The sequence below is a fragment of the Bos indicus genome, chromosome 9 (genome assembly GCF_029378745.1).
Source record: "Bos indicus isolate NIAB-ARS_2022 breed Sahiwal x Tharparkar chromosome 9, NIAB-ARS_B.indTharparkar_mat_pri_1.0, whole genome shotgun sequence".
Classification (NCBI taxonomy): Eukaryota; Metazoa; Chordata; class Mammalia; order Artiodactyla; family Bovidae; genus Bos; species Bos indicus.
The window spans coordinates 44,920,570-44,941,597 of record NC_091768.1 but is presented as its reverse complement, the minus strand read 5'-3'; the positions used below and the strand labels follow the sequence as shown (position 1 = coordinate 44,941,597).

The window sequence follows — 21,028 nt, the reverse complement described above, 5'->3', positions numbered from 1 at the left end:
GATCTGAAGGGTGGTCTTGGATGCTCTTCCTGTGGAAGAAGGGTCCCCTTGCCTGGTGCTGCCCCATCAAGCCCAGGCACTGGGGTCCGCCCTCAGGCCTGCAGACTGTCTTCTACATGATGGCTGATGTCAAGAGGGGAGTGAAGGTGCCTCCCCCAAACACAGGCATCAGGTAAGGGAAGAGCATCTTCTGCAAGTTATTGATTTGTCTATACATTTCAGATACACACAAGCCTGGGAGACAGGGCATGCTCCATATAGAGAGAAAAGGAAAAGACAGGGCTTTAAAAATAAAGACTGCCATAATGTTTTTAATTTCCTCAAGCAACTAGAATACATGCTTCAGGAGGCCAGAGACTGAGTCATTAAAACCAGAAAAGAATTAACAACTGCGCTACGTTGAGTTTAATAAAAACTGCACATGATAGAGTCCCAGCAGTGATGCTAGGGGGGATGCTATCTGTTAGCAGTGTTGGGAACTTGGAGAAAACAAGCAAAAGATGCCCAAACGGACTAGGAAAGCTCTATTTTAGAGAGATCTTTTCTCTTAAGAGAAAATAACCTGGTTTTGCAGTCTGTTTTAAGAGAGCATGGCTTTCACTGTTTAGCATTATCTGGCTAACAGAGGACACAATAAATACCAAAAGTTATCCCCCAGACTCACTTCTGACAGTGATAGATAAAAATGTACCCCATATATTGCTAAAAAAATTGATTATGGTATGAAGGGGATGCTTCTGAAAAATATGTACTTCATTAAAATAGACTGCAAAGGAAAATGTGAAAAGCCTGAGCTGTTAATTTAAACAGACACTGAAACTACAGTTTCAATTTAGAAAGGCGGGGGTACTGCCAGCAGTGTGTCTGGAAGCATCCTTATTTTTCATCTGTCTTATCTCTTCTGCTCCTAACCCCTCAGCTCAGACTGCGCCATATTTGTGTTTCTGCAGAGAACACGCCTCACCTTTATGCCACGTCTCTCCGTATTCGCCACCTCCTCTGATGTTGGCCACTGCAAGGACACCACCCATGTGTCTCACGAAGATGAGCCTGGACACACTGCGAGACGGTAAAAGGGTTAACTGCCACGAAGTGCCCGGCGAGGATCGCACTGGCTGCCTCCACCACACACGCAACCCTGAAGACACTCCACACGTGGTATCATCTGAACGGGAGCCCAGTGCGTACATATTTCACTTAAGTCATGTAAAACTTCTGACTGATTAACTGCAAAGCTCAGACATTTTCACGAGCATTCAGTATACCTCGCTTTGAACAACTGTCTTGGCAAACAAAACGCTGCCAAGCCACCTGACACAGCCCTCGTGTGAGCACCCAGTACTCGCTCCTGCTACACCATTTTTTCCAGTATCTTTCTCCAAATTAAGTTGGAAAAAAGAAAGCTCTTTCTGAAGTATGAATTTTACACGGGTTTCTCAGAGATTTACATGTTAAACTAGGCATGTGAGAGAGAGAAGAGATCAAGGACACAGACCAGAAAATAAGAATGGAGTGCCCAGGGCTGGAGGATGTTTTCTAGAAACAAACAGAAGAAACTATAGCACAAAGCTTCTTTACAAAATTTAGATTTTATGTTTTTCTCCTTCTCTTTCCACTGACCCTAACTGTATTAGTACTGAGGTTATTTCTCTGCTTGCTGTAACTGAAATTAGTTTTTCTTTGAAACTATTTCTGAAATTTATCATTCTTTCTTTCAGTAACTGGGGAAATGACAGGCTTCGGCAGCCAGAGGCTCTGGATGGTCTGGGTGCTAACTTTCTGGATGCTGAAGATCACAGGAAGGAGAGCTGAGGTAGGTGATCAGACCAGACACTCATGCGGTCTTTCCTTCAACATTTTTCCTACACCTTGGATGGTCTCTGCTGAAACTACCAGCATATCCACTGGCTCAGAAAAGAAAACGTGTAAGTACACTTCCTCACTCATCTCAACTCCCAACACAGAACAGGCCTAATAAATACACACAATGAACAAAGACCAAGGGAAGGGGGTTCAGGTGCAGACACAGTCTAGACCAGCCTCTGGCTTCTCCTACTGTTTGCAGAAGATTAGATACACAGAGGTGCCACGCTTACCTGTAGTTGGGTGTGATAGATATGTTGAAGCCACCGTAGCCGTATAGGAAAGCAGGGTGAGAACCATCCAATTTTATGCCCTTTTTATGCACAATGAACATTGGAATCTTTGTACCATCCTTGCTAGGGTAGAAAATCTAGAACAAAAGAAAGCAGAGTAGTTAGATTTCACATTCCTGAGTAAGCACTTGAATACTTTTACATGGGAAAAGTAGGTAGTAAATTCTTTAAGACGCAGAGTGGCACAGTGAAAATCCAGTACCACTAAAGGGCTAGGTGATGACAAATCTATTTCAGTTTTTATGGAGACAGTGTGGAGTAGTGAACTCAGGCAGACTTGACTTTGAATTCTTATTCACTATCAAAAGCTAGGTGACCCCAGGCAAGTTGTCTGTTCTCAGCCTTATTTCTTTATCCCTAAAATGTGGCTGTCATGCCCACCTCTTAGGGTCTCCACGAGGCCCAACTAAGAGAAGAGGCGTTCAGTTCTCTGCTCGTGAGCATCCCCCCCAGCGCTGGAAAGTCAGATTTGGCTCTTCTGCCAAACAGTCCAATTGAGGAAGACAATTTCTCTAGGAGAGACAGTTTATATTCAACCTCCTCTTTCAATGTTAAGACACTCAACTCTTCTTCATTTTTCTATGTTCAACTACTAAATAAATGTTAGCAACAACAAAATGCGTGTGAGCTTTATAGAGTAGATGAGGAACAACACAGAAATCCTATTGTTTTGATTAAACAATGACACTTTCTCCAGTATTGATAATGAAGGCTCATCAAACCTTCTTGAATCTGGACATACTCAGGCAAGTTCAGTTAACATTTCTAGATTCATTACATTTTGGGTAAAAGGAATAAGAGAAAAAGGTTAGCAAGAGAACGTGAAATGCTATTCAAACAGTAAGACACAAAGACACATATGTCTGCAGTCACTGTAACTTGGAGCCGTAGTCTATCCAAAGCTTTTTAAGGTAGCGGTTCTACTGTAGAAAGGTGCCAAACAGTGAGGGGTGGGCAGGGGAGAGGGGGAAGTCGAGGCAGATTTGGAGAAAGGCACTACAGGCTCACAATTAATGCTTGCAAGTCTGGTTGTTTGTTTAGAACCTGCCAAGAAATAGTATAACAAGCATTTGCTTCCGACTTTGGAGAGAAATACTGAGAGAATACGTAAATTTGGTCATTAAGGAATCATGGAGAAAACACTGCAGAGTTCAAAATCATTCAACAGGACAGAGTCTTATGTAAAGTTACTGAGTGCCAGTCAGCAGCCCCTAATAGAAAGTACCTGTGTGGGCAGGACAAGTAAATGCAGCGGCAGAGGAACAAGGGATGGACTGGGGTAACGCTCTAACACACAGGGCCCTCGATCAGGAGTAAACTAAGCACAGAGGCAGCCGCATCAGGGAGCGAACGGTCTCAAGTGATTCTACCTTAACGAATACGGCTGCCTCCCAACTTCCCACCTACCCTCCAACCCCAGCCCCGCACCTATTCCCTCTTTGGTCCAACTGAGCTCTCTTCAGGCCACAGCCCCTCTGCACCAGTCAGCTGGACTGGTGCACCTCTGTCCCCACTAAGCTCTCAGACCCTCCTCTTTGCTACCACCTGCAGGAGGATTTCCAGTGCCTGAACTGGTCTGTTTCCATCTGTTTCCAGGACAAAGGAACACAATCCAAAGCACAAAGGCTCCCTTATGCCTGTAGCTGCAAAGAATATACCGAAGCTTTAAGCTGCTGTGGTTCACATGTTAAAATAACAACATTGTAAACACTGTCCCAAAGTGAAAGAGCACTTCGAGGATGGTTACAACAATATCATCTTCAAGACAACTCCTTAAAAGAAGGTTAGTTCAGACTGGAACATACATACTTAATATATATGTATATAGGTTTTTTCAAATTTCTCTATATAGACACAGAGCAGTATTTTATGCCATTTCCATCTATGGAATCTATGGAATGGCAAGTGATTCCTCCTGAAGCCACTTCATTCAAAACTTTTCTTTCAGAGGCTTTGTGGGTATTTTCTTTGTAGATCTGCTCAGTAATGAGGAGAAGCTCCTCATTTCCTTGCTCTTTCCAAACCCGGCCCAATCAAAAAGCACCACCTCAGAATCTACACTCGTGGTTCCTGAACTTTATCGGTTAGACCTAAGCATCTGGTGGCTCAGATGGTAGAGTGTCTGCCTACAATGTGGGAGACCCAGGTTTGATCCCTGAGTCGGGAAGATCCCCTGGAGAAGGAAATGGCAACCCACTCCAGTATTCTTGCTTGGAAAATCCCATGGATGGAGGATCCTGGTAGGCTACGGTTCATGGGGTCGCAAAGAGTTGGACACGACTGAGCGACTTCAATCACTCAAGCATCTGGCATAAACATGTTAAAAATGCTGTTTCCTAGGCATCATTCCCAGGAATTCAGACCCCACGGTGTGGGGTGGATGCCCAAATCTGCAGATTTAGCACATCTGCTGGCTCTCCTGATGCAGGTGGATCTAGGCTCAAAAAACTAGTCACGCTGTTGACTTGTATCATCCCCTCTAGCCTCCTCAGTTACATCAACCACAATGAGGTATTTTCCCACAGTCCTTGACAATTCAATCTGAGACTCTACTTCTCTTGGCCCAGTTCCCCTGTGATTTTCTTTAGTGACTAGTGATTTTCTTTCAGTGACTGGTGCGCCTGTCCTGCCTGGATGCCTTATAGGCTTGATCTCTGCTGCCACCACACCCTATCCACTTGTTCTTTCAAATACCTGCTGCATGTCCATTATGTGCCCAGCACTGTGCTGAGACATACAGATGAATACGACCTGGTTAATTCCTTCTGTCATGGACTTAACATCTCCAGAGTCAAGTCGACAGGTACTGCAAACACCCATCCCTTGGCCCTGAGAACCTGGAGCGCTTCTGAAAGGAACTCATTTCCCCCGTGACTGCAACTTGTTCTTGTTCTACCTTCTCTTCCTTACTCCTGAGGTATCTGCCTTTTTTCTTTCCTTTTAAAAAAAACTTTCATTACGAAACTCAAACAGGGGCTCTATATCAACCTAGAGGGGTGGGAAGGGGAGGGAGATGGGAAGAAGGTTCAAAAGGGAGGGGCTATATATATATACCCATACCTGTGGCTGATTCATGTTGAGGTTTGACAGAAAACAACCATATTCTGTAAAGCAATTATCCTTCAATTAAAAAAAAAACAAAAAAACTTTCATTACAACATTTAGTCCCTTATATCTCTCTGGCTCTGTCAGCCTGCCTTGGGTTTTCTTGCTCAGCTTGTGACCCTTAGGGTGACCCTTGTCACCCTTAAAGTATCACTAATGCCTGAAATCCTCTAATTCTAACCTAACCAACTGGGTTCCTTTTCCTCCTCTGGGCTGCTGGGCACTCAGGAAGTGCCAATTCACTTAATTACAGATTAATAATAGTTGAACTCATGGGCTCTGACCTTATGCCTTTTTTTCTTTCCACATAAATGAATTACTTGTGTTTTTTTCTTGACTTGTCCTTGCTATATCGTTCCCAAATGTCTTTCTTACACTTTTTTCTAATCAATTCCAGAGTAGCTGTTTCCAGTGTTTTCCATTTTCCTCCATTCCAAGCACCACCCATTTGCATCTGCTGCTCTTTGGATCTGGCTTTGCCTATCTTCATGGGAGTCATCTGCTGGAATTCTTGAAAAACCTTCTGCCACCTTCATGCACCCTCTGAACCCCAGAAGAGTTCACTACTACTGCACTTTTCTGATCACCACAATTTTTTCTTTTTGTATTGTCTCCTTTTCCTTGGCATACAAACAAATTCAAATTTCTTCTGTCCTATAAAACAACAACAAAGCCCCAAGTCTTTTGCACCACCCTGTCTGCCCCCCAAGCTAAATTTCTATCTCCTGCTTCCTTCCGGATCAAATATATCCATGGTAACCTACACCCACAGCTCATACCTGCCTGCCTCCTTCAGGACTGTCCCCACCACTGCCCTTTCAAAGGGCATCAGTGAATGTTTCTGCCTTTGCCTCTCCATCCGTACCTCCACCCTAGTGGTGTAGATCCTTCTGAATGTTTTCACATGCTTATAGAGACGTATCTATTTACACATATTCACATACACAGGTTATTATTAAATGGTGGTACATAATAAAATCAGGTGAATGTTGGGATAAAACTTATTCTGATTCTTCCTAGTCAGCTATATATTATGGAATTATTTCCAGGTTAAGATCAGATCAGATCAGTCGCTCACTCGTGTCCCACTCTTTGCGACCCCATGAATCGCAGCACGCCAGGCCTCCCTGTCCATCACCAACGCCCCGAGTTCACTGAGATTCATGTCCATCGAGTCAGTGATGCCATCCAGCCATCTCATCCTCTGTCGTCCCCTTCTCCTCTTGCCCCCAATCCCTCCCAGCATCAGAGTCTTTTCCAATGAGTCAACTCTTCACATGAGGTGGCCAAAGTACTGGAGTTTCAGCTTTAGCATCATTCCTTCCAAAGAAATCCCAGGGCTGATCTCCTTGCAGTCCAAGGGACTCTCAAGAGTCTTCTCCAACACCACAGTTCAAAAGCATCCATACATGACCACAGGAAAAACCATAGCCTTGACTAGACGAACCTTTGTTGGCAAAGTAATGTCTCTGCTTTAAGATACTACTACTACTACTAAGTCGCTTCAGTCGTGTCTGACTCTTCGCGACCCCATGGAATGCAGCCTACCAGGCTCCTCCGTCCATGGGATTCTCCAGGCAAGAGTACTGGACTGGGCTGCCATTTCCTTATAAGATAGACTTAAAACTTCACTAAAAAAAAACTTCATTGTATTCAACCATTTAACAAGCTTATTTAACCATTTTGCTCACTAAAAGCTATTCAGACTATTTTTTTTTCTGTTGTTAGCAATGATGGAATAAATCCCTTTTACATAAAAGGGATTATATACTCATATTATGACTTCTGTAGGATATATTCTTAGACATGAGATTGCTAGATCAAAGTGTACATGCATTAAAAAATTTAACAGAGAAATTAGAGTCAAGGTGGCAGAATACGAAGATGTGGAGTTCGCCTCTCCCAAAAGTACATCAAGAATACATCTACAAATGAGACAGTTCTCACAGAGCACCTGCTGAACACTAGCAGAGGACCTCAGATAGCTAAAAGGACAAGAAAAATTCCTGCACAACCAGGTAGGATGAAAGAAAGAAAAAAAGGGAGTGAGACAGACCCTGCACCCCTGGATGGGGAACTGGAGGAGAGGAGAGGTTCCCACACTCAGAGAAGCCTCCTCACCAGCGGGGAGACCAGCTGGGACACACAGGGAGCTTTGGAGGAGAGAGCAGCAACTGGTCAGTGGCAGGGAGAACAGAGTAAGACCCCCACGGGTGGTCTGTGCCATACAGGTGGCTGAAAAAGCACATGAAAAGATGCTCAACATCATGAATTACTAGAGAAATGCAAATGAAAACTACAATAAGGTATTGCCTCACAGCAGTCAGAATGGCCATGTCAACAAAATCTATAAACAATGAATGCTAGAGAGGGTATAGAGAAAGGGAACCTCCTGCACTCATGGTGGGAATGTAAATTGGTACAGTCACCATGGAGAACAGTATGGAGGTTTCCTAAGAAACTAAAAACAGAACTACCATATGATCCAGCAATCCCACTCCTGGGCATCTGTCTGGAGAAAACGAGAATTCAAAAAGAAGGTGCACTCCAATGTTCACTGCACCGCTATTTCCAATAGCGAAACATGAAAATAACCAAAATGTCCATCAAAAGAGGAATGAATAAAGAAGACATGGTACATAAACACAACGGAATACTACTCAGCCATAAAACAGAACGAAAAGCCATTTGCAGCAACATGGATGACCCTAGAGACTGTCATACTGAATGAAGCTGCAGCAGCAGCAGCAGTAGCAGCAGCAGAGGCTGTCATACTGAGTGAAGTAAGTCAGAGAAAGACAAATATTGTATGATGCTGCTTATATGCGGAATCTAAAAAAAAAAAAGAGAGAGACAAATAGACTCATTTACAGATTAGAAGTAGTTATAGATGTGGAAAACAATCTTCTGATTACCAGAGGGAAAAAGGGCGAAGGGATAACTTGGGAGACTGGGACTGACATATACATACACTATATATAAAATAGATAACTAATAAGGACCTACTCTGCTTCTACTTAATACTATGTAATGACTTATATGACCCAAAGAGTGGCTGCATGTATATGTATAACTGATTCATTGTGCCATACAGCAGGAAGAAACACAACATTGTAAATCAACTATATTCCAATTTAAAAAAACTCAATAGATTCTGGCAACTAATTCTCTAAAGCTGGTGTGTCAGCTTAAGCTCCTAATGACAGTGTCAATTTCTTATTAGTAGTTGATGTTAAGATGGATTTTAATTTTTGTTGGCCTAGTAGGCAAACATTATCCTATCATTGTTTTAAGATTCAGTTTTTAAGTTAGCAAACATTTTCGTCTGTTTATTGGTCATTTTATATCTCTTCCTCAGAGAACAAAGTATGCCTACCCTTTTAGTGTGCTTTCTTTTCTGATCAATTAACAGACACTCTTCTTACATTAAGGGTATTTACCTTTTTTCCTGCCATATATTTTGTTTGTATTTCCTCTCACTCTATAGCTGGTTTTTAAAGTTTCTTTGTGGTATCTTGAATATAGACAGATAGCACATGTATAGATAGGACTCCATCATCCCAACTATATTTTCATTGTGAATTTTTTACATTTATAGTTATAATCCAAATGAAGTTTGTTTTTACATATAGTCTGGTATCTAACTACTTTTCCCCAAATAGTCAACTATTATACACCATTTAATAAAGAGTAGTTCTTTTTCCCATTGTTTAGAAATGCCATGTTCAAATTGGGATCTTCCCAGGCCTTATCTGTTTTGATTCCTATCTGGCAACTACTTCTTTGGCTTCCTGTGTGGAGTATCTAATTCTTTTTCAACCTTTCTAACTGATCCATTACTAGCTCTTCTTCCTGCTGCCAAATGCTGCTGTTTTGCACTTTTCTATATGTGGTGTTCTTTTCTCTCTGCAAACCCCCCACGTGCCATCTCAGAGAGCTCCAGTAAACTGCTGTGCTAGGGACCTCCACCTCCCCATCTGCAGGTCCCCGTGATCAGAAAGGCCCTCAGGGTGCACCCCGCTGAGGGCTGAGACCTCACGTGGCCTCGGCCTGTCTACGTCTCCGAGGCCACGTGCTCTAGGTGTAGCTTGTTCAGGTACCTCTTCAGGGCTCTCTCATTTCAGCTGGGAGCAGCCGTCTCTTCATTCACCGTCTCCTCAGCCACCCGACTGCCAGCTCTCAGAATCACAATCTTGTACCAAGAACCCCACACCCAGGCAGGCACTCAGTCCTTTCTCTTCTCAGGTCCCTCCTCGCCATGGTGACCCTGCTCAGAACCTCTGCCACACTAGCCTCAAACCCACCTGGTATTCCTGGCTCCTCTCACTAGCTACAGTGAAGCTATGGTAGGAGCAGTACAAACCTCGAACTACTATTAGTAACATACAACGACCATACTGCACTTTATATATTTATGTGCTACAAAAGCCATTAGCGCTTGATGAGGAGGCAACTGCTGAAGCTTGAACCCATAGGCTATTTTCGGTAGTTTATTGCTGCAACAACACCCAGGTTCAAGCTAAAAAGCAAAGAGACTTACTTTTTCCCCTCATAACTGTAACCAAATGAGAGCAAGCTGACAACCCACATCCATTCTTTCTGTCCACTGTGGGCACAGCCCTTTGATGGAATGCCAAAGCCATAAAGGAACCCTTAACGGATAGGACAACAAAGTGCTCACAGAGGATCCAGCAGACATCCACTTGAGTAACAGAAAAGGTCTGTCTGTCATCCAGGGCCCACAGCTCATCACGTGATGGGTCTTCCCCGTTCCCGTCAGCAGCAGAGCAAATGGTTCATGCGACAGATCCAGTTCAACCAGGAGCCTGTGACACCAACGTTAGCACCAGGTCTTTCCCCTGGCACACCTGTCCACCTTTACAGACACTAGCACCACTGAAGAATCTAAGAATGTCGTTGGAAGCACCCATGAGACCACTAAGAGGGACGAGGCATTTTGATACACACCTTCATCAGGGACCCCACAGATGAAAAAGAAACATCATGACAGCAGTTAAAGCCACAGTTAGTTCTAGACATTAGTAAGCCGACCAAAGATTGATCAGACACTGACTTTAGAAAGCTTCCTTCCTAAATTCTGAGTTCCTCTCCTTTAAAATTTATATACTTCATTTTGGAGACTCTCACAGCAACATAATGGTGTTAGTCTACATTTGAAACCAAGAACATGTGCACAACCGAGCAATAAGGAATCACATTCTCTGGGAAGTCCAAGCTATTTCTTGATAGAGGACAGAGATGGGTATTTTCAAGTAGTCACAACACTGTGCTGCCTGGGAAAGAAAGTTGGTGTCAGCTTTTTCTCAGCCCTGGGTGATCAAGGTGATCACCCCAAATTCTGGGGATTCAAACTGTTTCAGATACAAGGAGAGACTGTCATTCTGGGACCTCATCTAGTGGGACACCCTATCTTATTTTACAAAGGACAAACCCAAGATCCATCAAGTACCAGCCAAGGTAACACTGCCAGTTTATATAAAATTACCACCAAGTCCCTGGTCCAGAGTTTCTTCTACTCTGTTACAAAGTAATTCACTTCAAGCTATTACTTCATTGTAAGTAATTACCCCCAATTTTGCAACTATTAGAAACTTTGTCATAGATTCTTCCCACCCCCAGGACAATGATTACTAGACTCTAGGGAATCCAATGGAGAAGGCAATGGCACCCCACTCCAGTACTCTTGCCTGGAAAATCCCATGGATGGAGGAGCCTGGTAGGCTGCAGTCCATGGGTCGCTAGGAGTCGGACACGACTGAGCGACTTCACTTTCACTTTTCACTTTCATGCATTGGAGAAGGAAATGGCAACCCACTCCAGTGTTCTTGCCTGGAGAATCCCAGGGACAGGGGAGCCTGGTAGGCTGCCATCTCTGGGGTCGCATAGAGTCGGACATGACTAAAGCGACTTAGCAGCAGCAGCAGGGAATCCAAGGGACAAATATTCTGGCAAAGGTATTGTGCTTTCTATTGCTTTTTTGTTTTTGTTACCCTCTTGAAAAGGAGACTCACTGAAGCATGTCAAAAGCCTTATTCCAGTTATAGGGGTTATTGTTTATTATGTCTGTTTTAAGCAGAATAAGTCTGCTTGGAAAGATGATCTTTCTCAAAACAATCATCAGTGTACAACCTTGAGGACAGATTATTTACACAATAATATAAATCTCACTATGTCTACTAAAAAACTCAGTTTCAATAGTAAAAGGCAAATTCACTTCAGAAAGGAAACAATGCTTGAGAGAACCATAAGAAAACCCTACTGCTAAGTAATCAATTTAAAGCAGCTTCTAATTTTGCATATTAAAAACCATTATTCTAGGGAATGATTGTTTAACAGAGAGCTCACAGATCTTGAGCTGAATCTTTTAAATTAAAAAACTCTTGAGGAAAGGAGAGGAAATGTCAGAAATGACCCATCTCTACTGTCAGAGTGACTGGGCAGAGGCATTGCCAGATAGAAGGTGGTTTTACCCTGGACCACAGGTGCCTTCACACATGGATCTGGTTTCATATAATAGATAAATAGAAACATCTTCCTTTAAAGGAAAAGGAGGAGCAAGTGAACATAACAAATGAAGGGAACATTACTGTTCTTCAAGAGAATGAAAAGATCAGCTCTCTGTGCTGAAATGATTACTTTTCTGGAGATAATACAGTTAGTAGTAAGATCAGTTTTACTAACATATTCAAACATGTGCAGCCATTTAAGTTCCCCACACAATCTTCACCCCCACAGTGAACCTGGTGCAGACTCGGTGCTCTGTGAGCCAAACACCAGGACGCTCATTATCACTGGTAATGGAATGTGCTCATCCACAGAAGATGAAGGAAAACTGTAAAGGGCAAGCCCTCCACAGAGAAGAACGTCTGGTGATAGCAACTCCTATCTAATTTTAGAGCCTGACAGGTTGAAAGGAGAATGTTCATAAAAGGGTGCTGAGCTTCCCTTTTCATCAGACTTGACAGAGGCCACTTGTGTGCCTGTGCTAAGTGTGGCAAATACATGTGATGAGCAGCAGAGCTGCTCAGAAATTCCACGCTCAACACGAACAGGAAGCAAGACACACTCAAAGAACTGGGCAGAAGGCAACCTTTCTGCCTGGACTAGCTTGTAAAGCAAGTATACAAAGGACTTTGGAAGGTGCTGCACATTTCTGTGCTGGGCTCGGGTTAAAAATACTAACCTGACATTCGAAGCATGTAATCCTATCTCTTCTCCAGACTTTTAACTTTGGAGGAGTGGGGAGGAGTCTGAATCACCTTCGGGCAGGAAATATTAGGGGAAGTGTTTATTCCACATTTCTTTACTCTGCTTTCCAAAGGATGGGTGGACATTTTTATGACACTGGAGATTTTAAAACCTTCCATAGAGCACCTCAGTGATCGCAAAATCGTTCTATTTAAAGATCTATTATAATTTTGGGGACATTTCTTGCTAAGTGCTACACACATGATTTCTGCAGAAACATACCAGCTCTCAAAGGCTTGGCCACCTATTCCTTGGAGCAAGAGACCTATTCCCAGTCTCAAACTGCAGCAAGAAGTGAAATAGAAAGTGGAAGGTTCTAAACCTGAGGACAGACAGACAGCAGTGGAGTCACGAGTGGAACATGACACTTTGATGAGTGCTTACAGTTTAGAGGTAAGTGCATGTGTGCTCAGGCGTGTCCGACTCTTCGTGACCCCATGGACTGCAGCCTGCCAGGTTCCTCTGCCCATGGGATTTCCTAGGCACGAATACTGGGGTGGGTTGCCATTTCCTACTCCAGGGGATCAAACCTGCATCTCCAGCACTGGCAGGTGGATTCTTTACACTGAGCCACCTGGGGAGCCCCAGTTTAGAGGTAGTCAGGTATTTTAAGGTGAAAAGACAGGAGCTATGACTTGTTTGCAGAACATAAAACCTACCTTCAGTTCCACTGCCCTGATCTCCTTGTGGTCAGGGCAAACACACAAACATTTTCATAAAATGTCTGACGGTGAAGGACCTTCTAACTGAATGGTTCAGAGAAAGCAGCTTCTGTTTTTCTAACCGGCATTGTTCCCACAGTCCTCTCACAGAATGCATACAGTGCCCTATAATGAGGCTCACCACAATGGTCTTTAGGCTGCATGCAGGAGGCATGTGTGTTTCATTCTTCATGAAAGCAGCATGATCAGTCATCCTCGGGGGCTTACAAGCACTGCAGTGGGTATGTTCAATAAGCATTTGTTGAATGACTAAATGAGCTAGAACTGCATATTAAACACTCTGATCCTGCCAGCCTGCCTCGGTTTCAGAGGTTCAAAGTCATCTTGGGTGCCTCTCACACATCATCTCACCTATCCCCGCCTATCCACGTGGCGGCCTTGTCTCTCAACAGGACTCCTGTTTCCAGTCTTTGGATACCTGTTCCCATATTAATCTCCTCAAGATCAAAACTAATGCTCCTCTTAATCCAGGTCACTCCCCTACTGAAAACATGCAATGACTCTCCACTGTCTACAAAATGGAGCCCACGTTTGAGACCAGCAACTGAAACTGTCTACTTTCTCCTTTCAACCTTTGTGAATCATTTCCAGCTATCTTCTCCAAAGAAACTGCCATTTCTCCAGGCCCCTGCCCTCAATGTCACATCCATGGACTAAGTGAAAGTGAAAGTGAAGTCGCTCAGTTGTGTCCAACTCTTTGCGACCCCAAGCATGAACTGTAGCCCACCAGGCTCCTCTGTCCTTGGGATTCTCCAGCCAAGAATACTGGAGTGCATTGCCATTTCCTTCTCCAGGAGATCTTCCCAACCCAGAGATCAAACCCAGGTCTCCCACATTGTAGGCAGACGCTTTACCATCTGAGCCACCAGGGAAGCTCATATGGACTAAAGTATGACTTAAAAAAAAAAATCATTGGCTCTTAGGAATTCACTTGTTTTACCCCCATCCACACTCCTACCCAATGCAGGCATCCCCAAAGCTACATCTCATGAAGGTTCAACCTTTGTTGGGTATGTCCAATAATGAGAAAAGACAACAGCACATATGGCAGATCATTTCATTTAGAAACTTCTCTACCTGAGAAAGTCAAAATAGCTGAAAATGCAGGGGATAGATGTTCAAGTTTCTGGAGATAGAACCCAGTAATAGTAAACTCCTATACAAGCTAACTATAAACTAAACTTTCCATACATTTAAGAACAAATATTAAAATGCTTGCCAGTTTCTATACTTTTCACAATACTTTTCTTTAGTCTTTACTTTGGTCAAAATATACATTATATATTTTACTTGATTTGTTTAAAACACATATATATATAATGTTTTCCCCATGTACCAAGCATTACTCTAAGGACTTTATAAATATTTCCTGATTTTAATTCAGACATTAAGTCTGTATCATGAATACTGATATTTTTTAGGGAAGTCACAGAGAAGTAACTAGTCTAAGTCATATATCTCATAAGTGATGGAATCGGGATTTGAACCGGGGCTGTCTGACTACAGACTCCATGCTCCTAGCTACTCTAAACAAGGAATTAGCAAATCCTCTGACCCTTCTGCAACAGCTCCTCCTGAATCCTCAAAGGGCACAACGACTGTGCCCTCATGCATCTCCCTTCTGAGGCTGTGCACCAGTTTACATCTATACCTAACATCTGTGCCCAGAGTACAGTAGGCTCTTTGAAACAAAGGCTGGATAAATGCACAAGTGAATGCTCACACTGGACTCTATGCTTCAATAAAATACAAGAAAAAGTATTTTAAGTGCCAGTTCATTAAAAGATATTAGCAAACTGAGATCAACAATATACTGAACAGACCATATATCACAATCCAGTGGAATTTATTCTAGGGATGCAAAGATGATTCACTACTCACAAATCAGTCCGTGTGATTAACAAAATGAAGGATAAAAATCTTATAAAGAAAAAGCATTTGAAAAAAATCAGTATTTATTTATAATAAAAACTCTCAACAAAGCAGGTATAGAGGGAACAAACCTCAACATAATAAAGGCTATATATACAACAAGCCCGCAGCTAACATCATACTCAATAGGAAAAAGCTGAAAGCTCTAAGGTCAGGATCAAGACAAGGATACCCATTCTTGGCACTATTATTCACCATAATATTGGAAGTCCTAGCCAGAGCAATTAGGCAAGAAAAAGAAGTATCCATATTGGAAAGGAAGAAGTAAAACTGTCACTGTTTGCAGATGACACTATATCATATATACAAACCCCCTAAAGATGCCACCAAAACACTATTAGAACTAATTCAGAAGTAAAGTGGCATGATATAAAACCAGTACACAAAAATCTGTTATGTTTCTTTACACTAATAATGAACTGTGAGAAACAGAAATTAAGAACACACAAATGGAAAGACATTCTATGTCTATGAATTGAAAGAATATTGTTAAAATATCTGTATTTCCCAAAGCAGTATACAGATTCAATGCAATCCTATTAAAAAAAAAAAAAAAACAACCCAATGGTATTTTTTTCACAGAAATGGAAAAAAAAAAATCCAAAATTTGTATGGAGCTACAAAAGACCTAAACAGCTAAAGCAATCTTGAGAAAGAACAAAGCTGGAGGCAATCATATGTCCAGATCTCAAACTATATTATATAGCTATAGTAATCAAAACAGTATGGAACTGGCCTAAAAATACACATAGATCAGTGTAACAGAACAGAGAACCCAGAAATAAATTCATGCTCATATAGTCAACTACTTTATAACAAAGGAGCCAAGAATATACAATAAAGGACAGTCTCTTCAATAAATGGTTTGGGAACACTGGACAGCCACATGCAGAAGAAAATGAAAATGGACTACTATCTTACACTCTAAACCAGAATTAATTCAAAATAAACACTTGACCATCATACCTGAAGCCATAAAGCTTCCAGAAGAAAACATAGATGTAAGTTTCTTGACATGACTCTTGATGACGATTTTTTTTAATATGACACCAAAAGCAAAAGGAACAAAAGTGAAAATAAGTAAGTGGGACTACATCAAGCCCAAAAGCTTCTGCACAGCAAAGGGAACCTTCAACAAAGGGAAAAGCAACCTACTGAATGAGGGAAAATAACTGTAAATCATGTACATGATAAGGGGCTACTCTCCAAAATATGTAAAAAACTCATACAACTCAATAGCAAAACCCAAATAATCCAATTAAAAAATGGGAAGAAGATCTGGATAGACATTTTTTTTGTTTCAAAGAAGACATACAGATGGCCAACAGGTACGTGAAAAGATGCTTAACACCATTAACTGTCAGGGAAATGAAAATCAAAACAATGGGATATCACTTTACTTGTTAGAATGGCTATTATCAAAAACACAAGAAATAACAAGTGTTGGCAAGGATGTGGAGAAAGGGAACTCTTGTGTACTGTTGGTAGAAATATAAACTGGTGCAACCATTATGGAAAATGATATGGAAGTTCCTCAAAAAATTGAAAATAGAACTACCATATCATGTAGCAATTCCACTTCTGAGTATTTATCTGAAGAAAGTGAAAATACTAATTTAAAAAGATATATGTACCCCTATGCCAAGATATGGAAACAGCCTAAGTGTCCATCAACAGATAAATGAACAAAGAAATTGTGAGATACACACACACACACATACACACACAGGGGGAATATGATTCAACTATAAAAAGGAACGAATCTTGCCACAACATGTATGGACCTTGAGGACAGTATGCTAAGTGAAATAACTCATACAGAGAAAGACAAATACCATATGATCTGTTATCAAAGAGATCTAAGAAAATAAAAATTAAGCTCACAGCTTCAGAGAACAGACTGGTGGTTGCCAGAGGTGGGGGGTGGGAGAAATGGGTGAACTATTTTGTTTTGCTTTTAAATAAATTGAATACAAATTTAAAAAACAAACAAATAGCAATCTGGCATTAAAATGCTTATAAGCTGAGAAGTAATAAAACAGAAATTAACTCTGGCTGAGGTACTTTAGAGACTGTATAAGCATAGATAAGGGACCCCAAACTTCCAACTGATTACTGATGAAAAATATTTAACATCTGACATTTTCCTATTTGTAGCTGTTAATCTATTAATTTAGTAATGCCATGGTGGGTGAGCTTTATGGCTCTTGAACTGTTTGGTTCTGGTAATTGACTCATGAGATCACACCTGCATCATAAGCACTCAACAAGAATGCTTGAAATCCATTTCAAATCCTCATTAACTCACACCTACAGCAGACCACTTATTTATTTTATTGCACTAGAAAAATAAAATTAATAACCAATGTTGAAAAGGCAAACTCCCGCCAGACTGTTCAGTAATAGAGCAGAAAAGAACTGCATAGCTTAACAATTTGTGGCTGGCAGTTATGCATCCTTAAAAGTGTGAACTATTAATATTAAAGAGAGATAGATGTTAAAGAGGAGAAAAGGGAGTGTTGTTTTTGCAGTCAAGCAGTTTGCAGAGGCAGGGGTGGATGTGGGGTGGGGGATGGAATAACCTGCACAAAGCCAAGGGTGGTCCTCAATCAAGGACAGCGTTGGCAGAAGCCCCAGAACCAGGAAGCTGGCACAACAGCCCAATTATCATTTTTCGTTTGTACATCCCGGGAGAAACTGAGATACAGCACAACACTGTGAAGAACAAATGCACACAAAATAACTCTGTTGCAGAAAAATGAATGACCGGAATACTGAAAAGGTGAATTTGGAAGTAAAATCCACGAGCACAAAGACATTTATGCAAGTTTCTGTTGGATACATCCAATACTGCTATTACACTCTGATCTACTTCTTCCTCGAGTCTCTCAGACAATACAAATGTAGATCACCAAAACAGGCCCCTCAGGTGAGTAAGAGGCAAAAAACAAACAAACAAACCATCATGGATGATTTCGTGTTGCCTAAAAAACAATCATTAGGAAGCTCAGAGCACAGTGCATTTCACTCCCCCACTGGGACGTGTGGGGTCAGCAGTAGACTCGCGCTGGCCTGGGCGGGCTGTAAAGAGACGGTCAATTAGAAGGAACAGATCAGAGGTTTAGAGGAGCATGACAAACAGCTACTCTCACCAGGGGCCAGAAACGAGGAAGGAAGAAAAACGAAGGCAAATCACAAAGTTCAGAAATCCTACTGTGAAGAGACAAGCACCAATTCTTCTTTGCTTTCGGTTCTAAACGTGGCCGTATGAACTGTTTTGTATCTGTGCAGCACAACAGCAAAAATCTGTATCAGTGAAACTGTCTATAATTTTTTTTTTTTCTTGATGGCTATGAAATGCTTCTCACTACCTTATATACCCCAGCACTACCATGGAAGAATGATCTTGTCTATTCATTTTAAAATGTGGAAATGATATACCTTTGATTACACACACAAACACACATACACCTTTTCATTATCACCCATTATCAAGGCCATGAAAATCGAAGTCTAACAAAAAGGAAAGCTTAAGATGGATAACTGAATCATATTCATGGAAGATCTAGAAAAGAACATCATGTTGTACTGATGGCAGATGCCAGGTAGGATGCTGGATGGGGAACATTTGATGGTTACGAAGCATCAGGGCTGTGTGTGCAGAAAAGTTGGTTATGAAGCCTGCCTGCTGAGTGTAAAAATTTAGTGAGCTCTATGTAATGTCTCTACTGCCTAGTAATTAACACACAAAGCCCAAAACTCTTCAGAGACCCCTCACTCCTCTGGAAGCCGCGGCGCTTACAGGCTCCACTCACAGCCTCTCCGGGCCACTGCTACCTGACTGCGGCTGCCTGCTCTCACCACCAGATGCTCACGGGCCATCCCGACACTGCCCAACCCATGGCCACTCTGCTTTCCTACAAGACCACATCGTTTTCTTGGGAACTTTTCCACCGTGATGCAAGCTTTCCTGGCTCCTCTTCCCTACCTCCCCCACCTCCTGTCCGATAAACCTTAAAGCGCCCTTGAAACTTTGCTCCTCTTGTCCCTTCTAGGCACACTGCTGGGGTGCTCAAGCTGAGTCCATGGGTTCATCCACCACCCCACGCTGGCCCTTGTGCCTCTGCCTGACTCCTGACGCTAATTCTCTGAGCAGCTGGCAGATGCCCCATGTACATCTGGCACAGGCCCTGTGAAAGGCTCCCCAGGATAAAAACCTCACCCATGTGGGTGCACACCAGACCCTGAAGGGTTTGGGCCCATCTCTTTTTCCAGGCTCATCTCGTGTGTCTGGGCTCCAGCTGTGGTGCTGAAGACACCTGTGCTGTGGATGAGCTCTCCTCCCTCCAGCACCCTTCTCCTCTGCCCACAGTTCCTTTCCAGGAAGCCTTCTTCCCAGGAACAGTTTCAATGCTCCCCCTCTGGGCTGCCACTGCACCTGCAATCAACTGAAATCAGACTGCTAAAACTCTTTGAATACATCCCCATTTCTCTAGTAAACTGTCTTTCCTTATATTCCCAGCACTGCCGGATACATGATAGTTGCTTAATAAATGTTTGGGGAACAATTATTTTTATTTACTGAAGCAAACTATTCACTTAATCACTCCTAGATATTCACTACAATTCTTCACTAGAAAATTCTGTTTTATTTAAGTCAGCATTAGTAAAATTGTCTTAAGCATCCTTCGGCTTTTCTCTGAGGCACAGGGTCTTCTGGGACCTCGAATAGACTAACACAGGATGGAAAGACCTTATAGAAACCACATACACGAGTCAATAAAAATGCTGAGAAGTGAAAAAGGAAAGGTAAACTGAATGCATGAAATAAGAGGCTGCTTCAGAAAACAAGCTAAAAGAGCCAAAACCACTTAAAGAAAATTTAGCTTCCAAAATCTGGAAAGGTAATTAAAAAGAAATCCAAAGTAATCACAAACCCTCATAAAACAACAAGGAATGGGTCAAGTGAATTTACACGTTGGTGGAATTGCTTTCTTTATTGCCCAACTTGTCTAAAAGATTCACAGACATTTGTAAGCAGGCAACAACAACACAATAAATGTGTGCTAGGAAAATATAAAGAAAAATTTACTTTGATGCTCTAAGAGGGAGAGGCAGTGATATTTCCTGCTTTGTCGCAGATTATGACCTGAAATATTCTTAAAGATTAGCTCAGGCAGAAAATTTCACAGCAGTACAAATGGTAGTAAATATTCATTTTCTGACATTATTTATTGGTTCTGAATGGAGAGAACCAATTATCATAGGAGAGGAGAGCAGGACGGTCCAACACAGAAACTTTACACAAAGGAAACGTTCCAATTGTGTAGGTTTCTGGCCGTGATAACTAGATAACTGAACACTGCTTCATCTATCGTGGCCTCTCTCATTCATTTGTCAAGTATTTATATGTATCTACTCTGGGCTCTGTGGACACAGCAGTGGGGAAAACCACTTTCTTAAGAGAAATGAACACAGGAACAGATGAAAAGATCACGTCAGCTGGGGGGCAGTGCAGTGGAGAAGGAACAGGCCAGACCTGGGACCAGGAGAAGGAGAGCCGCTGTCTTACATGGGATGGAGGTGGATGGGGTCTCTCATCAGTTCTGTGAGGCTGAATGAGGGACTGGGGAGGGGAGGAGCGTTGGGGGCCGGGATGGGAATGCATACACACACAAGCCAAGCGAGGGGCTGGTCTGACAGCATCTGAGCGGACGAAGAGGAGAGAGCAGAGGCCGTGCCGTGGGGGTCTGTGGGCATTATAATCATAAGGGACATATTTAATAAGAAACTATGTTAACCTGTGTAACAATAGCAAAGAGTCACCTTTCTTGACCACTGATT

At 42.3% G+C, this 21,028-nt stretch overlaps 1 protein-coding gene across 1 annotated transcript in view; it reads right to left on the bottom strand.

The window, feature by feature from the left end:
- Nucleotides 1–21,028, bottom strand: part of PREP (prolyl endopeptidase) — a 132,571-nt gene that overhangs the window by 15,838 nt on the left and 95,705 nt on the right. Inside the window, exons 11-12 of the mRNA XM_019967296.2 lie at nt 2,097–2,233; nt 965–1,059 (exon numbers count right to left, since the gene is read on the bottom strand). Coding sequence (XP_019822855.1) covers nt 965–1,059; nt 2,097–2,233 — 232 coding nt within the window. The remainder of the gene's footprint in view (nt 1–964; nt 1,060–2,096; nt 2,234–21,028) is intronic.